Below are 12,543 nucleotides of genomic sequence, written 5' to 3' on the forward strand. Positions count from 1 at the left end.
TTTGTCATATCAGTGCCTATTACCCCCCACCCCCGTCCCGATTTTTCACACTTGCTCTCTGGTCACCCTACTCCTGATGTCTGGGTGGCTTTTAAAGGGTTCTCCTTGGTTTCGGCCTCCTGCTGAAATTTTGCCCTTAGCCAAAATGGCCGCCATCGCCCCTTCATGTCAATAGCTCTGAAGCCAGCACGACAGCTTCTATAGCCCCTTAACCTTGGTAGGCAGAAGTGAGGCTGACCTCCGGTAACAGTGGCTACCGACTTCCCGTACTGTCAACAGGGGGGAAGTCAGTCAGGGGGGGAAGTCAGTCAGGCCGCCCTCAGGCAAGATGGCGCCTTCAGTGCGTTGCGAGGCTCTGGCAGAGGAAAGGTGGATGCAGAGACTGGCCCTGCAGGTAGCAGGGAGGCCGCAGGTGTGGAGCTAGGCAGGAAACAGCAATTAGAGGAAATTGGGGGCACGAAGCAGACTAAGAGGGTGTGGGGGAGGGAACATGGGGGATAACAGACAGAGCAAAGGGAGAGGGACTTTGGGCAGGAGACTGTGGTGGGCACGAGGAAAATGAGAGGGGGGGCTGCTGCCTGCCCTGTCTAGCTGGTTGGGGAAGCATCCCGGCCCCAAGGAGACAGGTGAGGAGAATCCGAGACCCCTCGTTTTTGTGTGTGTATTTCAGGGTGATTAGGCCGTCCGAGCTTTGGTCCATCCTTAGCCTGATGAATCTCCTTGACGTTGTGGGAAATCAACCATCCGCTGGCTGAGCTCAGAGCTAGGAGGGAATGTGAATGGGCCCCCTCCCCTGGACACCCCTGGGCTGGAGGAAGCGCGGCTGCTGCTAATTCAGTGGGTGACGCTCTTCTCATGACCGTGTCAATGCCCCAGGTTGACGTCAAAATGTACGTGGGTGGGGCTGTCTTTTACTGAGGACATTGTCGCTCTGAGAGCTCATGGCCCCCGGACACAGAGAAAAGAGGTGGTTAATCTTGCTGTCCTGGCCAAATTCCAGAACTGTCTAAAAATAAATGCTCTCCGTGATCTTGCTTAGTTATGGTATTCGTCACTTCCTGTCCCAAACCAGTGGTGGGGAGTTCCTGGGTTCCAGGCCAGCGGTGGCTGAGATCGCAGCACATCCACGTTTGAAGTCAAGTTTAATGGTAAGACTAGGATGCTAGCTCTTAAAAGGCAGAGCTTCTCCTCTACCTGAGAGCCAACTACTTACCCTTCCACCTTCTTCAGTGAAATAACCTACCATAACTCATTCCAGGAGCATTAGTGTTTAGGAATATAACTGTGCCAAGGACAAACATGTAAGGTAAGGGCACTGAAGAGAGAATTAGTTAGGTGTTCCATTAATTGCAACGAACAGGAAGCCAGCTAACTAGCACCAGCTGTCTTGGCTTGGAAGAGATCTGGGATGCGTGGAAGACAAAGCCATCCATTTATTGGATATTGCTGTTTAACTTGGGGGGGGGGTCACATTTAGGGTGTATCCCATGAGGGCTAGAGTAAAACTGAAGCTCCTAGTAGAGGTTTCGGGTTAGGTCTCTGTCTGCTCAAAGGGTTTGGTTGGTCTGACGGTGGAAGCTGACTAGCTAGTCATCTTTGCAGTCCTGTGGCTCGTAGTATTTCAGGACTTTCAATATATCCGGCTTCTCCTCTGTCTCCAGCAGCTCCCCTTCAAGGGAAACCAAGGATTCCACAAGCCATGTTACAGGAGGGTTCTGCAACAAAAAATCCATCACTTCATCCAAGGCCTCCCAAGCGTTGGCCACCTTCTCCCGGCTCTGGCTTAGGACATTGCTGGACAAGTCCTGGAAGGAGTTGGCGGAGGAGAAGTACCCGTGCAGCTCCGCCATGTTCTGATGCACTTGCTGCATCTTTTCCTGGAGATGTACGGGAAGGCCTCTGACATTGGATAAGAGGTTCAGGTACGTAGCTTGCAGCTGCTGTGTCAGGCTACGGGACATCTCCAAGGTCTTGGACTCCACCTGCCGGGAGACAGCCAAGGAAGAGTTAGTGACGTGAGGTTTGCCTGGACGCCGCGGTCGCTGGCTTAGACCCTGTTTCTAGTGAAGATACCTGGAGCTGTCTGGAGCTGCTGACCTTGCTGTGGCTGGCTTGGGAGTTGTGATCCGTGCTGCTGCTGGCTGGGGAACCGCTGTCCTTGCTGCCCCCTGGCTTGGTCTGGAGGCCCACTTCCTGCTTCTGGCTCCACTGTTCCCACATACCGTGCAGTTTCTCCTTGCTGCCGGGAAGCTGCTTCTCTTGCTGGATGTGTTCAATCTGCAGGGTGGAGAAAGCACGGTGGAGTCAGGCTGGGCACCGTGGGCTGACCAAGAGCAGAGAGGGAGGCTGGACTGGGAGGGGCGAGCGTCCCCGATAACAGCGATCCGGCGGAGTCCGAGGCCACGCGGCTCCCAGGCGGGACAGTTTGCAGGCCGAGGAGAGGGCCGGGGGTGTTCTTACCAGGCCGATAGTCTGGTGGAGCTGAGAGAGGTTCTCGTGGGTGTTCTGCCTGGTCTGTCTCAGCTTATTCAAGATCAGCATGAAGGCCCGGTTCCGCAGACTGGTGGACAGGGACCCCAGCCGCACAAAGCAGCCCTTCTTGCGGTGTTCTGCTGCGGAGGCGTCCAGCCCCTCCATTGTGAGTGCAGCTGGAGAGAGAGAGAGAGGTGGACACCACATTAAGGAGGAGGCCGGAACTATGGTCTGGAGCCTCACAGGTATTTCTGTCCCTAATACTGTACCTTGGAGGATCTGGGCCTATACAACTTCCCAGGAGGTAAATAGGAAACTTGTTAAATGAGTTCCTTGGGGAAGCAGGTCCAGAGACCACCTGCTGCAGAAGTGATAAGTACAAGGGGTGACAGGTGAGGGGGACTTTGGGGGGGGTGCTAAGATCTGGGGGACTCAGCCCTTTTATAGCACCCCCAAGAAGAGCGGTGCTTCGGGCAGCTTCTCACCTAGCTCCTTCTCCGTCAGGGGCAGATACCGATTCATCAGCTCTTCTGACTTGTCCAGCGCTCTGTCCACGCTGCGGAGGAAGAGCTGACCCACTCTAGAGTTCATGAGGCTGCGTAGGCTGTTGGTCATGGCTGTTCGGGTGCTGCCCCCGAAGTGGGGATGGCTCGGATCGTTAGCCCGGGCCGCCTTAGGGCCACTGCTGGTTCCCGCGCCCTTTGCTTGCGCCGGCGTGGCCTCTGTCCCTTTGTAAGAGACCGGCTCTGTTGTGTCTGTCACCACCTGGAAGCAGGAGTAGCTGGGGTCAGGGAGAAAGACCTGGCGGTGACTCAGAGGAGGGAGAGGGCAGTGGGTCAGAAGGGCAAGTTCCCCCAGCTAATCCTGGGGAGGCCTTCACACCAGGACACTAACAACCCTCCTGCCTAGGCAAGGGGGGCTCCCGCTGCTGCCTCCATGTCTGAGATCCCCCGACTGACCAGTGTAAGCTTCCTTCCAAGCAGATCCTGGGCCTACAAGGAAGGATGGTCCAATGGTTAGGGCACCTGCTCTGCGGGTTGAATTCCCTGCTCTGCCACTGACTCCCTGCGTGACCTTGGGCAAGTCACTTAGCCTGCCCGTGCCTCCGTTCCCCATCTGTACAATGGGGTAACAGCCCTGCCTCGGGGCGGGGGTTGGAGAAAGAGTGTGAAGGGCTCAGAGACTAGGGAAAAGGAGGCCACGTAAGTACCAGACAGGCAGCTAGTGAACCGCTCTTCGCAGCAGTCCGTGATCTAGCATTGCCATGGCAATCAGCGATTGGCCGTTCCAACGGCGGGTCGCCCGCATGGTTCCCCGCGCTTGGGCTGGGTTCGTCTCTCAGTGGGAGATGCGGAGGCAGAGATGGTTACCTGCTTGGGTGGCCGCGGAGGGGGTGGCAGCTTCCCTTTAGCCAGCCCGTTGCTCCTGGTCTCCTTGGCTGGCCCAGCTGTTGGGACAGACAGTGGGGTGGTTAATGAGCCGTTGTGGAGCACTGGGCAGACGCCGAGGGATCGGGCCTAGGCTGCGGGGCGGCTGTGTCTGCGAAGATGGCGCATGCGGCACCGTCTGTGCTTTCAATGATGATCAATCCACATGGAGCACTTGCCCTGAGCTTTTCACCCCCCCAGGCTCAGCGTGTGTCCCCTGCAGATGGGCCAGCGTCACTGTCCCCTTTCCATTTCCCCTTCTCTGAGGCCCAGAGAGGCCACGTGAACTGGTGCTTGACTTCCTGGGGCAAGACAGGCTGCGTTCCAGCCCTGCCTCCAGCTCCCCAGCCTGTGATCTCTCGGCTGCATCTCCTAGGAAGCTCCCAAAGGGAATGTGAATATCCTGCAAGCTGTGGAATTTCCTCTCCCCAAACAGCTGTTCCCCAGGGACTGGCGCTGAGCCCCTGTCCATGACAGAGTGTGATAGGCGAACGGAGAGCGCCCCCATCAGACCCGGTCCAGCTCGGGGAGACATCCCCACGCTGGCTGTCCTCGAGCCAGCGTGCTAAGAACAGCTGCACGGCCGGACTAACCAGAGACTGGCCTTCTACATGAAGACCAGCAACGGCCCCGATTCCTGGGAGCTCCCGATGCAAGAACACTTGAGGGAAAGGATCAAAACCAATCCGGCTTCTCCCAGCGGCTGTAATCGCCAGCTTCACCCTCGGGTTCCCCTCCTACTCCCCAAGCTCCGGCCGCCGACCCACGACTCACTCTGAGGTCCCCAGTCAGCTGCGGCCAGTTGGGCAGGAGAGACGGCTGCAGCGGCCCTGAGCTCCGCTTCTTTCTCGGCCAGCTTGCAGGTGGGTTCGGTGCTGGGGCAGCTGTCTTGCATGGAGTCAGCAGGGGCCAGCTCGTAAACGGAGGCGACCAAGGGCATGCTGACCACCCTGTTCACTGCAAACTAAACCCAGGAAAATAGCCACGGGGGTTAAGGAAAAAGGATTGGCTTGCACCTGCTCCCATGCCAACCCGGGGAACGGCTCTGGGCTTTCTGCCCCTGCGGCACTGCTGGGAGTCCTGACTTTCTGAGCCAGGGCACTGCAGGGAGAGAGCGAAAGGCCCTTCCCGCTGCACTGTGTCTAGGGGTGTGAATGGGCTCTCCCTTCTGTATACGGGCGGGGTGCCTTGGGCAGCTGCCCATCCCCACGGTGGGCCCAGGGGCGGCAGGTTATATGGGCCTGTGGTGTCCATGCTCCAGGAATATTCAGGGCCCGTGGGCCTGGCTCCACCAATGCGTCTCTCCCCCAGCTCCGCCTGCCACCCCCGCGCACCTGCCCCGGAGCATCTCCCAGCCCCGCCTGCTGCCCCGGGCAATTTAAAAGGGCCCGGCGGGCCCCAGCTGTCACCGCCAGCAGCACAGCAGGGCTAAGATAGCTTCCTGCCCGGCCTTGCTCCACGCCACTCCCAGAAGCGGCTGGAATGGCCCTACGGCCCAGGGGGAGTCTCCACGTGCTGCCCGTGCCCCGAGCGCTGACTCCACAGCTCCCATTGGCCGGGGACTGCGGCCAATGGGAGCTGCGGGGGCAGTGCCTGTGGGCAGTGGCGCCAAGAGACCCTCTGGCCCCTCCACCTAGGAGCCGCTGCCAGAGGTGTGTGCAGGTCGCTTTCGGGAGCCGCCCAAGGTAAGCGCTGCCCCCCTCACCCTCTCCCACTCCCACACTCCAACCCCCTGCCCCAGCCCAGAGCCCACACCCCATACCCAAACTCCTTCCCAGAGCCCGCCCCCGCCCCCACTCCTCCACCCCATCCCCAGCCCAGAGCCCACACCCCATACCCAAACTCCTTCCCAGAGCCCGCCCCACTCCTCCACCCCATCCCCAGCCCAGAGCCCACACCCCATACCCAAACTCCCTCCCAGAGTCTGCCCCCTGTCCCCACTCCTCCACCCTATCCCCAGCCCAGAGCCCACACCCCATACCCAAACTCCCTCCCAGAGCCCGCCCCCTGCCCCTACTCCTCCACCCCAGCCCAGAGCCCACACCCCACACCCAAACTCCCTCCCAGAGCCCACCCCCCGCCCAACTTCTCCCCTCCACCCCCTGCCCCAGCCCAGAGCCCACATCCAAACTCCCTCCTTCACACAAACTCCCTCCCAGAGCCCGCCCCCACTCCTTCACCCCTGCCACAGCCTGCAGCCAAACTCCATCCCACAGCCTGCACCCCAAACCCCCTCCTGCACCCAAACTCCCTCCCAGAGCATTAGGCAGGTGTGTGTGTGTGGGGGGGCAGGACTTGAACCCGGAACTATTCTGGGCATCAGCAAAAATTATACAAACCTTCCGCCCCTGGGTGGGCCATGCGTTGGTGTAATCTGCTTTCCAAGACAAAGAGCCCGGGGCCTTGTCTCTCAGGCCCCAGGTCCCAGCCGCTGCCCTGGGCAGACAGCTAGCACTAGAACTGTGGGTGCAGAGTGTTTCTTTAGGTACAAGGGATCTCACCCCCCCATTGATCTCCATTCACAGGCTCAATGTGGCACAGGCAGGCTGCCCAGGATAGACCGACCTGCTGTTCCCTGTTGTCTAATGAAGCCATCTGCAGTCCAGTGTCGGAGGAAGCTGCCTTCAGTCCATTTTCACCAGCTGGCAACGTGACATCCGGACTTGCTGATGGGATGGAATGGGGAAGATAAGGTAGGTCAGGGGAAAAAGTTGCCCAGACTAGCTAGAAAGCAGAACAGCGTCTTGTTGCGCTAGGGGCTGTACATCCACAGTGAGAGACAGTCCCTGCCCCCAGAGGGTTTACGGTCTAAAGAGACCGGACAGGTGAAGGAGGGGGAGAAAGCAGGAGTATCATCATCCCCACTTTACAGATGAGCAAACTGAGGCAGGCAGAGAATTAACGACTTGCCCAAGGTTGGGCACCATCTGTGGCGGAGGCAGGAATAGAACCCAGGTCTCTTGAGTCACACTTAACCGCGAGACCAACCTTCCTTTTGTGCGTAACAGTCTCTGCTAGGGATGAACAGGTGGTGTGCAATGAGAACAGTGGGGGGAAAGGCTAGGTTAAGGCCGTGTCTACACGATGAAGACTCCGGCAGCATTGCTATACTGGCGTACCACCGGCATGTAAACACGGCCTCTGCCCCGGCAGGGGTTTTTCCATAAGCGTAGGAACGCCACCTCCCCGCATGACGTTAGCTATGGGGATGGATGTGTTCTTTCATCAGCACAGCTACGTCTGCAATGGCGAGCAGCTCGGTGCAGCCGGGCCGGTCAGGGCTGTGGGTTTTTCACACCAATGTAGCCGAGTCGGCCTGACTTCTAATAGCAACCAAACCTAAATGTCGTCCTCCCCACGCTGTGTGTACTGGGCAACGTTTACAACGGCGTCAAGGAACCGTCTTGGCTAGAGAATTGTCTGAGCCTAAATCCCTCACTTCCCTGCCCTCCAGAGAGACCGGCGCTGGGAAAACCTCAGCGGACGATAGTTCGGCTCCGGGTGTCAACGGGACAAGGGAAGTTTCAGCACCATTCGAGGAAAGGTGACTGAGCCATGGGTCAGGCCTTGGGGCAGGTGGGAGGCTTTAGGAAGAATGGGGCAGGGGAGAATCTCACGGGTCTGCACGTACATCCACTTCCATGTGTGTTTGGGTAGCGAGCAGGACCCAATCAGCATCTGACTGGTTCGAGCAGGGTTACTCAGCCATCTTCCAGTGCAAATAGATCAGCTCTCAGCCGTAAACCGTCCATAGCAAAACACAGAGGTACCCAAGGCTGCTGCCCCATCCTGTTTGGCGCCGCTCGTTGGCGGAAATCAAGAGCTCTCCAGATAGGCTGGCAATGGAGTTTGATCCAGTGTCTTAACTCTCAGAGCAACTCCCCGTTCGCTACTCTGTACAAAGCAGTCCCTGCTCGACTGGCACCTAACCACCGCCCGGCCCCACGGGGTGGGCAGCGCCGAGATCTGTGCTGACTGCTGAGGGCTGGCATATGGGCTGGACGGGGGAGCGACAGAGACAGGGGCCTCGAAAAAGCTGCAGTCTTAGGAAGCGACTAGTGAGTCTCCTCTCACTTAGACAGGAGTTACACCACGGGAGCCCTAATCGCTTCACTATCAAATCCTGACCCACACCAGAATCAGGCCCCATATGCGCCGCGTGTCCCTGTCACTTCTCTTTGCCTTTGCCTGAGCGCAGCCTTCACCCCAGCTGAGCTGCGGGGAAGCTACACCCCACTGCTTGGAGCTGCCAGGCCAGACAAGCTTCCCCACAGGCCGCAGCACCAGTCCCCATCCAGGGAGAATTCCCTTGGCTCGGTGAATACCGCAGCGGTTTCTCAGCAGCGCAGGTCAGCCAGCCTCTCCGGGGAGGTTTAAAGGCGACGCTCTGCTTGGCAGACCAAGGAAGCAAGAAGCTACCAAGGTTGGAGGGGAGTTTTCCCAGGGGAAGCCATTGAGTGTCACAGGCTGGAGGGGGTGGTTACCCCAGGTGTGGATGGGGCGCTTCCTTTGGGTGGCAGGTTTCCTGGAAGGCTGGGTTCATTTTGCCAACACCCATTAATGAAAGGAGGCAGGATGGTTCGATCCCTGGGAAGATACTGGAACAAATGATTGAACAATCGATCAGTCAGTACCTGGAGGATAAGAGGGTTAGCAGGAAGAACCAGCGTGGATTTGTCAAGAATAAGTCATGCCAAACCAACCTCATTTCTTCCTTTGACAGGGATACTGGCCAGGGGGCTGAGGGCGGGGGGTGGAGGGGGTGTAGACATGATATAGCTTGATTTCAGTAGGGCTTTTGACACAGTCCAAGTGACATTCTCATAAACTAGGGAACTGTGGTCTAATGAAAGTACGGTACGATGGTTGCATAACTGCTTGAAAGACCAAACGCCGAGTAGCTATCAATGGTTTGCTGTCAAACTGGGAGGATGTATCTAGTGGTCAGTCCTGGGTCTGGTCCTATTCAATATCTTCATTAATGACTTGGACAACGGAGTGGAGCGTGTGCTTGCCGATGACACCAAGTAACATTTGCCGATGACACCAAGTGGGGAGGGGTTGCTAGCACCGTGGAGGCGGGTTTAGAAATCAAAATGACCATGACAAATTAGAGAATTGGTCTGAATTCAGCAATGAAGACCAGTGCAATGTACTTTAATTGGGAAGGACAAAATCAAATGCACAGCTACAAAACGGGGAATGGCTGGCTAGGCGGTCGTACGGCTGAAAGGGAGCTGGGGGTTACAGTGGATCACAAATTGAATATGAATCAACCATGTGATGCAGTTGCAAAAAAGGCTACTATCATTCTGGGGTGTACTGACAAAAGTTGTATGTAAGAGAAGGGAGGAAAGTGTCCTGTTCTACTTGGCACCGGTGAGGCTGCAGCTGGTTCTGGTGCCCCACTTTAGGAAAGATGTGGACACATTGGAGAGAGTCCAGAGGACAGCAACAAAAATGATCAAAGGTTTAGAAAACTTGACCTGTGAGGAAAGATTAAAAACCACTGGGCACATTTAGTCATGAGAAAAGAAGACTGAGGACCTGAAAACAGTTTTCAAATGTGTTCAGGGCTGTTGCAAAGAGGACAGCGAACAATTGCTCTCTATGTCTGCTGAAGGCAGGACAAGAAGCACTGGGCTTAATCTGCAGCCAGAAAGAATTAGGAAAAAACTTTCTAGCTATCAGAATAGTTACGCTCTGGACTAGGTGTTCAAGGGACGTGGTGGAAGCCCCGTCACTGGAGGTGTTTAAGAGCAGGTTGGACAAACCCCTGTCAGGGCTGGTCTAGGTTGACTTGGTCCTGCCTCCGCATAGGGGGCTGGAGTTGATGAGCTCTCCAGGTCCCTACGTTTCTGTGGTGGTTAAAGCGCACCTCAGTCTCGCCTGTTCTCTGCCTGTGGCACATCCTAGTCTAGGGCTGTAATGCTTTGTGGCTGTAGGGTTTAGGGCGCTGGGCGGGGTTGATGGCCTGTGATCTACAGGAGGTCAGATGAGATGAGCAGGTGGCCCCTTGGGGCTCTGAACTCTGTCAGATGGAAGGTGCTAGAGAAGTTGGCGCTGCAGAGGGCTCCTAGCCGGGCCTTTGCCTGGGTCTTCCCACTGCCCTCAAGAGCCGCTCCTCCCCATGGTCAAGCAGCCCAGGGAAAACACAGCTTCCGGCTGTCAGCTCTTGCTCACTCCTACTGCTGATTGGCGAATGTTGTTAATTTATGGCAGAAAATTCTGTTGAACACGTGCATGAAAGAGGGAGAAGCGGTTGCGGCTGCGTCTGCTCAGCGTCTCCTTAGGACAGCAGGTGGGGGAGACCAGCTGGAGCTGAGAAGGCAAATCGTTAGGGGAAGGAAGGTTTAGTGCCAAGGACATTAACTCGCTCCCTAGAGCGGCGAGAAGGGGGGAAGTCAATGGAGATTCGGCAGCGGAAGTCACCCAGGAGACCAGTTCATGCCAGACTCTTGGTAATCAGCTTGACTGAGTATCAACTTTGCCTCCGAAAAATCATTTCTACTCACCCTCAGCCATGGTCTCTGCTCACCTGGCCAGGGGCTGGAGAGGCCTGTCCCAGCCCCGAGCCCAGTGGGGGCCGCTGTCCAGCAGGTAGCCGGACCCTGCTAGGAATCCACCCAGCTCCAAGGCAGCTGCTTGCATCATGAGGTTGAGTCATTGTGACACGTCATGACGCATCACAATGACATTGTGTCCCTGCGACAGCCTCTCCTGGCCCTTTCAGGGCAGGGGAGGAAGCCACAGGTAGTGCCTTTGCTCCCCTCCCCAGAACACTCCTGCAGAGGTCAGCACGCTCCTGCTTTGGGCAGACCGAGGGTTGATGCACCTCCTGCTACTAAACACACAGAGCATCCTTCTCCTCCAGGAAGCTAGAATGACGCAAACAACCGTTCCATTGCCTGAAAACATGGGGGAGTGGTGTTGAAATTCACTTTCGTTCCAGGGCACATCACCACTGACATTTTTCTGACAATAAATAGATACAAGAACTGCTCCCCCCCTCTGCCCCCAGAACAACAGTAGCCCAGTGGCTGGAGCTCTCAGCTGGGGGAAGGTTCCAGTCCCTTGCTGGGCAGAGCAGGGCCTTGAACCTTGCTATCCCATATGCCCCACTAGAAGAGTCAGCCTTGCGCTCCGGCCCTATGAACTCTCATTTGTGCGAAGTGAGACAGCTCCACCAGGAGACGCTGAGGGAAAGGCTGCTCCCCACCCATGTTGGGATTCCCTCTGCGATCTCTTCCCACTTGGCTTCCCAAGAACTCAGGTATCTTTGGCCTACAGCTGTTGATCAGACTCCAACATGGCTGCAGGATCCATCACCACTCCCGAGTTGCATCAAAACCTTCTCCCTTTCTGTACAGCTCATCGCATTTACGATACGTTGCGTCACGGGGGTTTGGCTTGGTTACGTTGGAGGAAGCAATCCCTGCCCAGCACAGGCTGTCCACACGCTGACCGTGGTTTGACTTCCTCTTTAGCGCCTCGCCACATTCCTAACTTCCTTGTTATTTTAATCTCATTCACAGTAAATAGGTCACTGCGTGTTCTCCCTCTTCTCTTAGCGGGCTCAGACGTTGTGTCTTCTTAGCCTGCTGACCCATTTGCTTCTCTTATTTAGCACACACATTCTGGTTTCAACCTGATGATTGATTTACAACCCTAATTCTAGCTTCCAAAAAAATGAGATCTCCCTCCCTCTGTTAAGCCAACTACACCCCACCCCCACTCCCCAGGTGCAGCAATAAGGTTGTGATGTGTTGAAGAGCAGCTGGAGGAACTCAAAGGTATGTTACATTAGCTGCCTTAACACCTCTCTTCCTTGCTTTCGCCGTAGCGATGCTGTGTGCAGTGATCTTCACTCACCCACCCACCCTAGCGATTTGGGGTATTCCTTTCCCAGTTCTTAAGGAAGTATCTTCAACCCAGCCAGGGCTGCTTTCTTGCAGGAGGCAAGAGCCAGATGCCCAGCTGAACAGCTTTTGTTTGGACAGCATCTAGAGGAGCGGGCCCCTCTAAAGAGGAGGTGCTGGTGGACCCTGCTTTCACTCCGCTAAGACGGCTCAGGAGCGGCTAAAGCCTTTAAGCCTCCACACACGAGCTACTTTGTCCAAGCGGGTGGTGGGCATCCCTGAGAACCTGCAGGACTCCTGCTCTTTGATAAGCCAGTGGCACAGACCAGCACCTAGGACTACAGGGGTAACCTTGGTCATTCTGAAACTAGTGTAGCTGTGCAGGAGCCCAGCCCCTGCGCCACATTCTGCTCTTCAACAAAGCAACAGCTGGTGCAGTGAAAATCCTGAGCTCTATGGGTGGCGTTGTTCAGAGGCTCAGGCTAACTAGACTATGTCAGACAGGCCTTCTGCTCTCCAACCAACCACTGCTTTGGAGAAGAGCCTAGATCGCACAAGCTGTGGTCACGCTCAGCTCAGCAGGCTGGAATGCTCTAGTACTGAACAAAGAGGGAGAAAACAGAACTCAACCAAATAATGGAGATCAAACTCCCTGCAGGCACCTTTGATGTTGTCCAGGTAGTTCTTAAGGCTAATAAGGGGGTCTGGGAGATTAAGACTCCCTGTGTCTTTGATTAACTACCTCAAACTGACTTTGAAACCCTTCAAAAGAAGGGATTCAGGCT

The 12,543-nt window shown here is 56.2% G+C and overlaps 1 protein-coding gene across 1 annotated transcript; it reads right to left on the minus strand.

Annotated features, from left to right (window-relative positions):
• Positions 1-1,411: 1,411 nt before the first annotated feature.
• Positions 1,412-10,424, minus strand: LOC103306148 (perilipin-3-like). The gene is made up of 8 exons (XM_065578103.1): positions 10,415-10,424; positions 6,465-6,565; positions 4,674-4,863; positions 3,843-3,919; positions 2,958-3,237; positions 2,461-2,648; positions 2,074-2,277; positions 1,412-1,982 (listed from the first exon to the last, which is right to left on the minus strand). The coding sequence occupies exons 1-8, from the start codon at positions 10,422-10,424 to the stop codon at positions 1,587-1,589; spliced, it is 1,446 nt and encodes a 481-aa protein (XP_065434175.1). The 3' UTR covers positions 1,412-1,586.
• Positions 10,425-12,543: the final 2,119 nt, after the last annotated feature.

Source organism: Chrysemys picta, chromosome 25, assembly GCF_011386835.1.
Source record: "Chrysemys picta bellii isolate R12L10 chromosome 25, ASM1138683v2, whole genome shotgun sequence".
NCBI classification, from domain to species: Eukaryota; Metazoa; Chordata; order Testudines; family Emydidae; genus Chrysemys; species Chrysemys picta.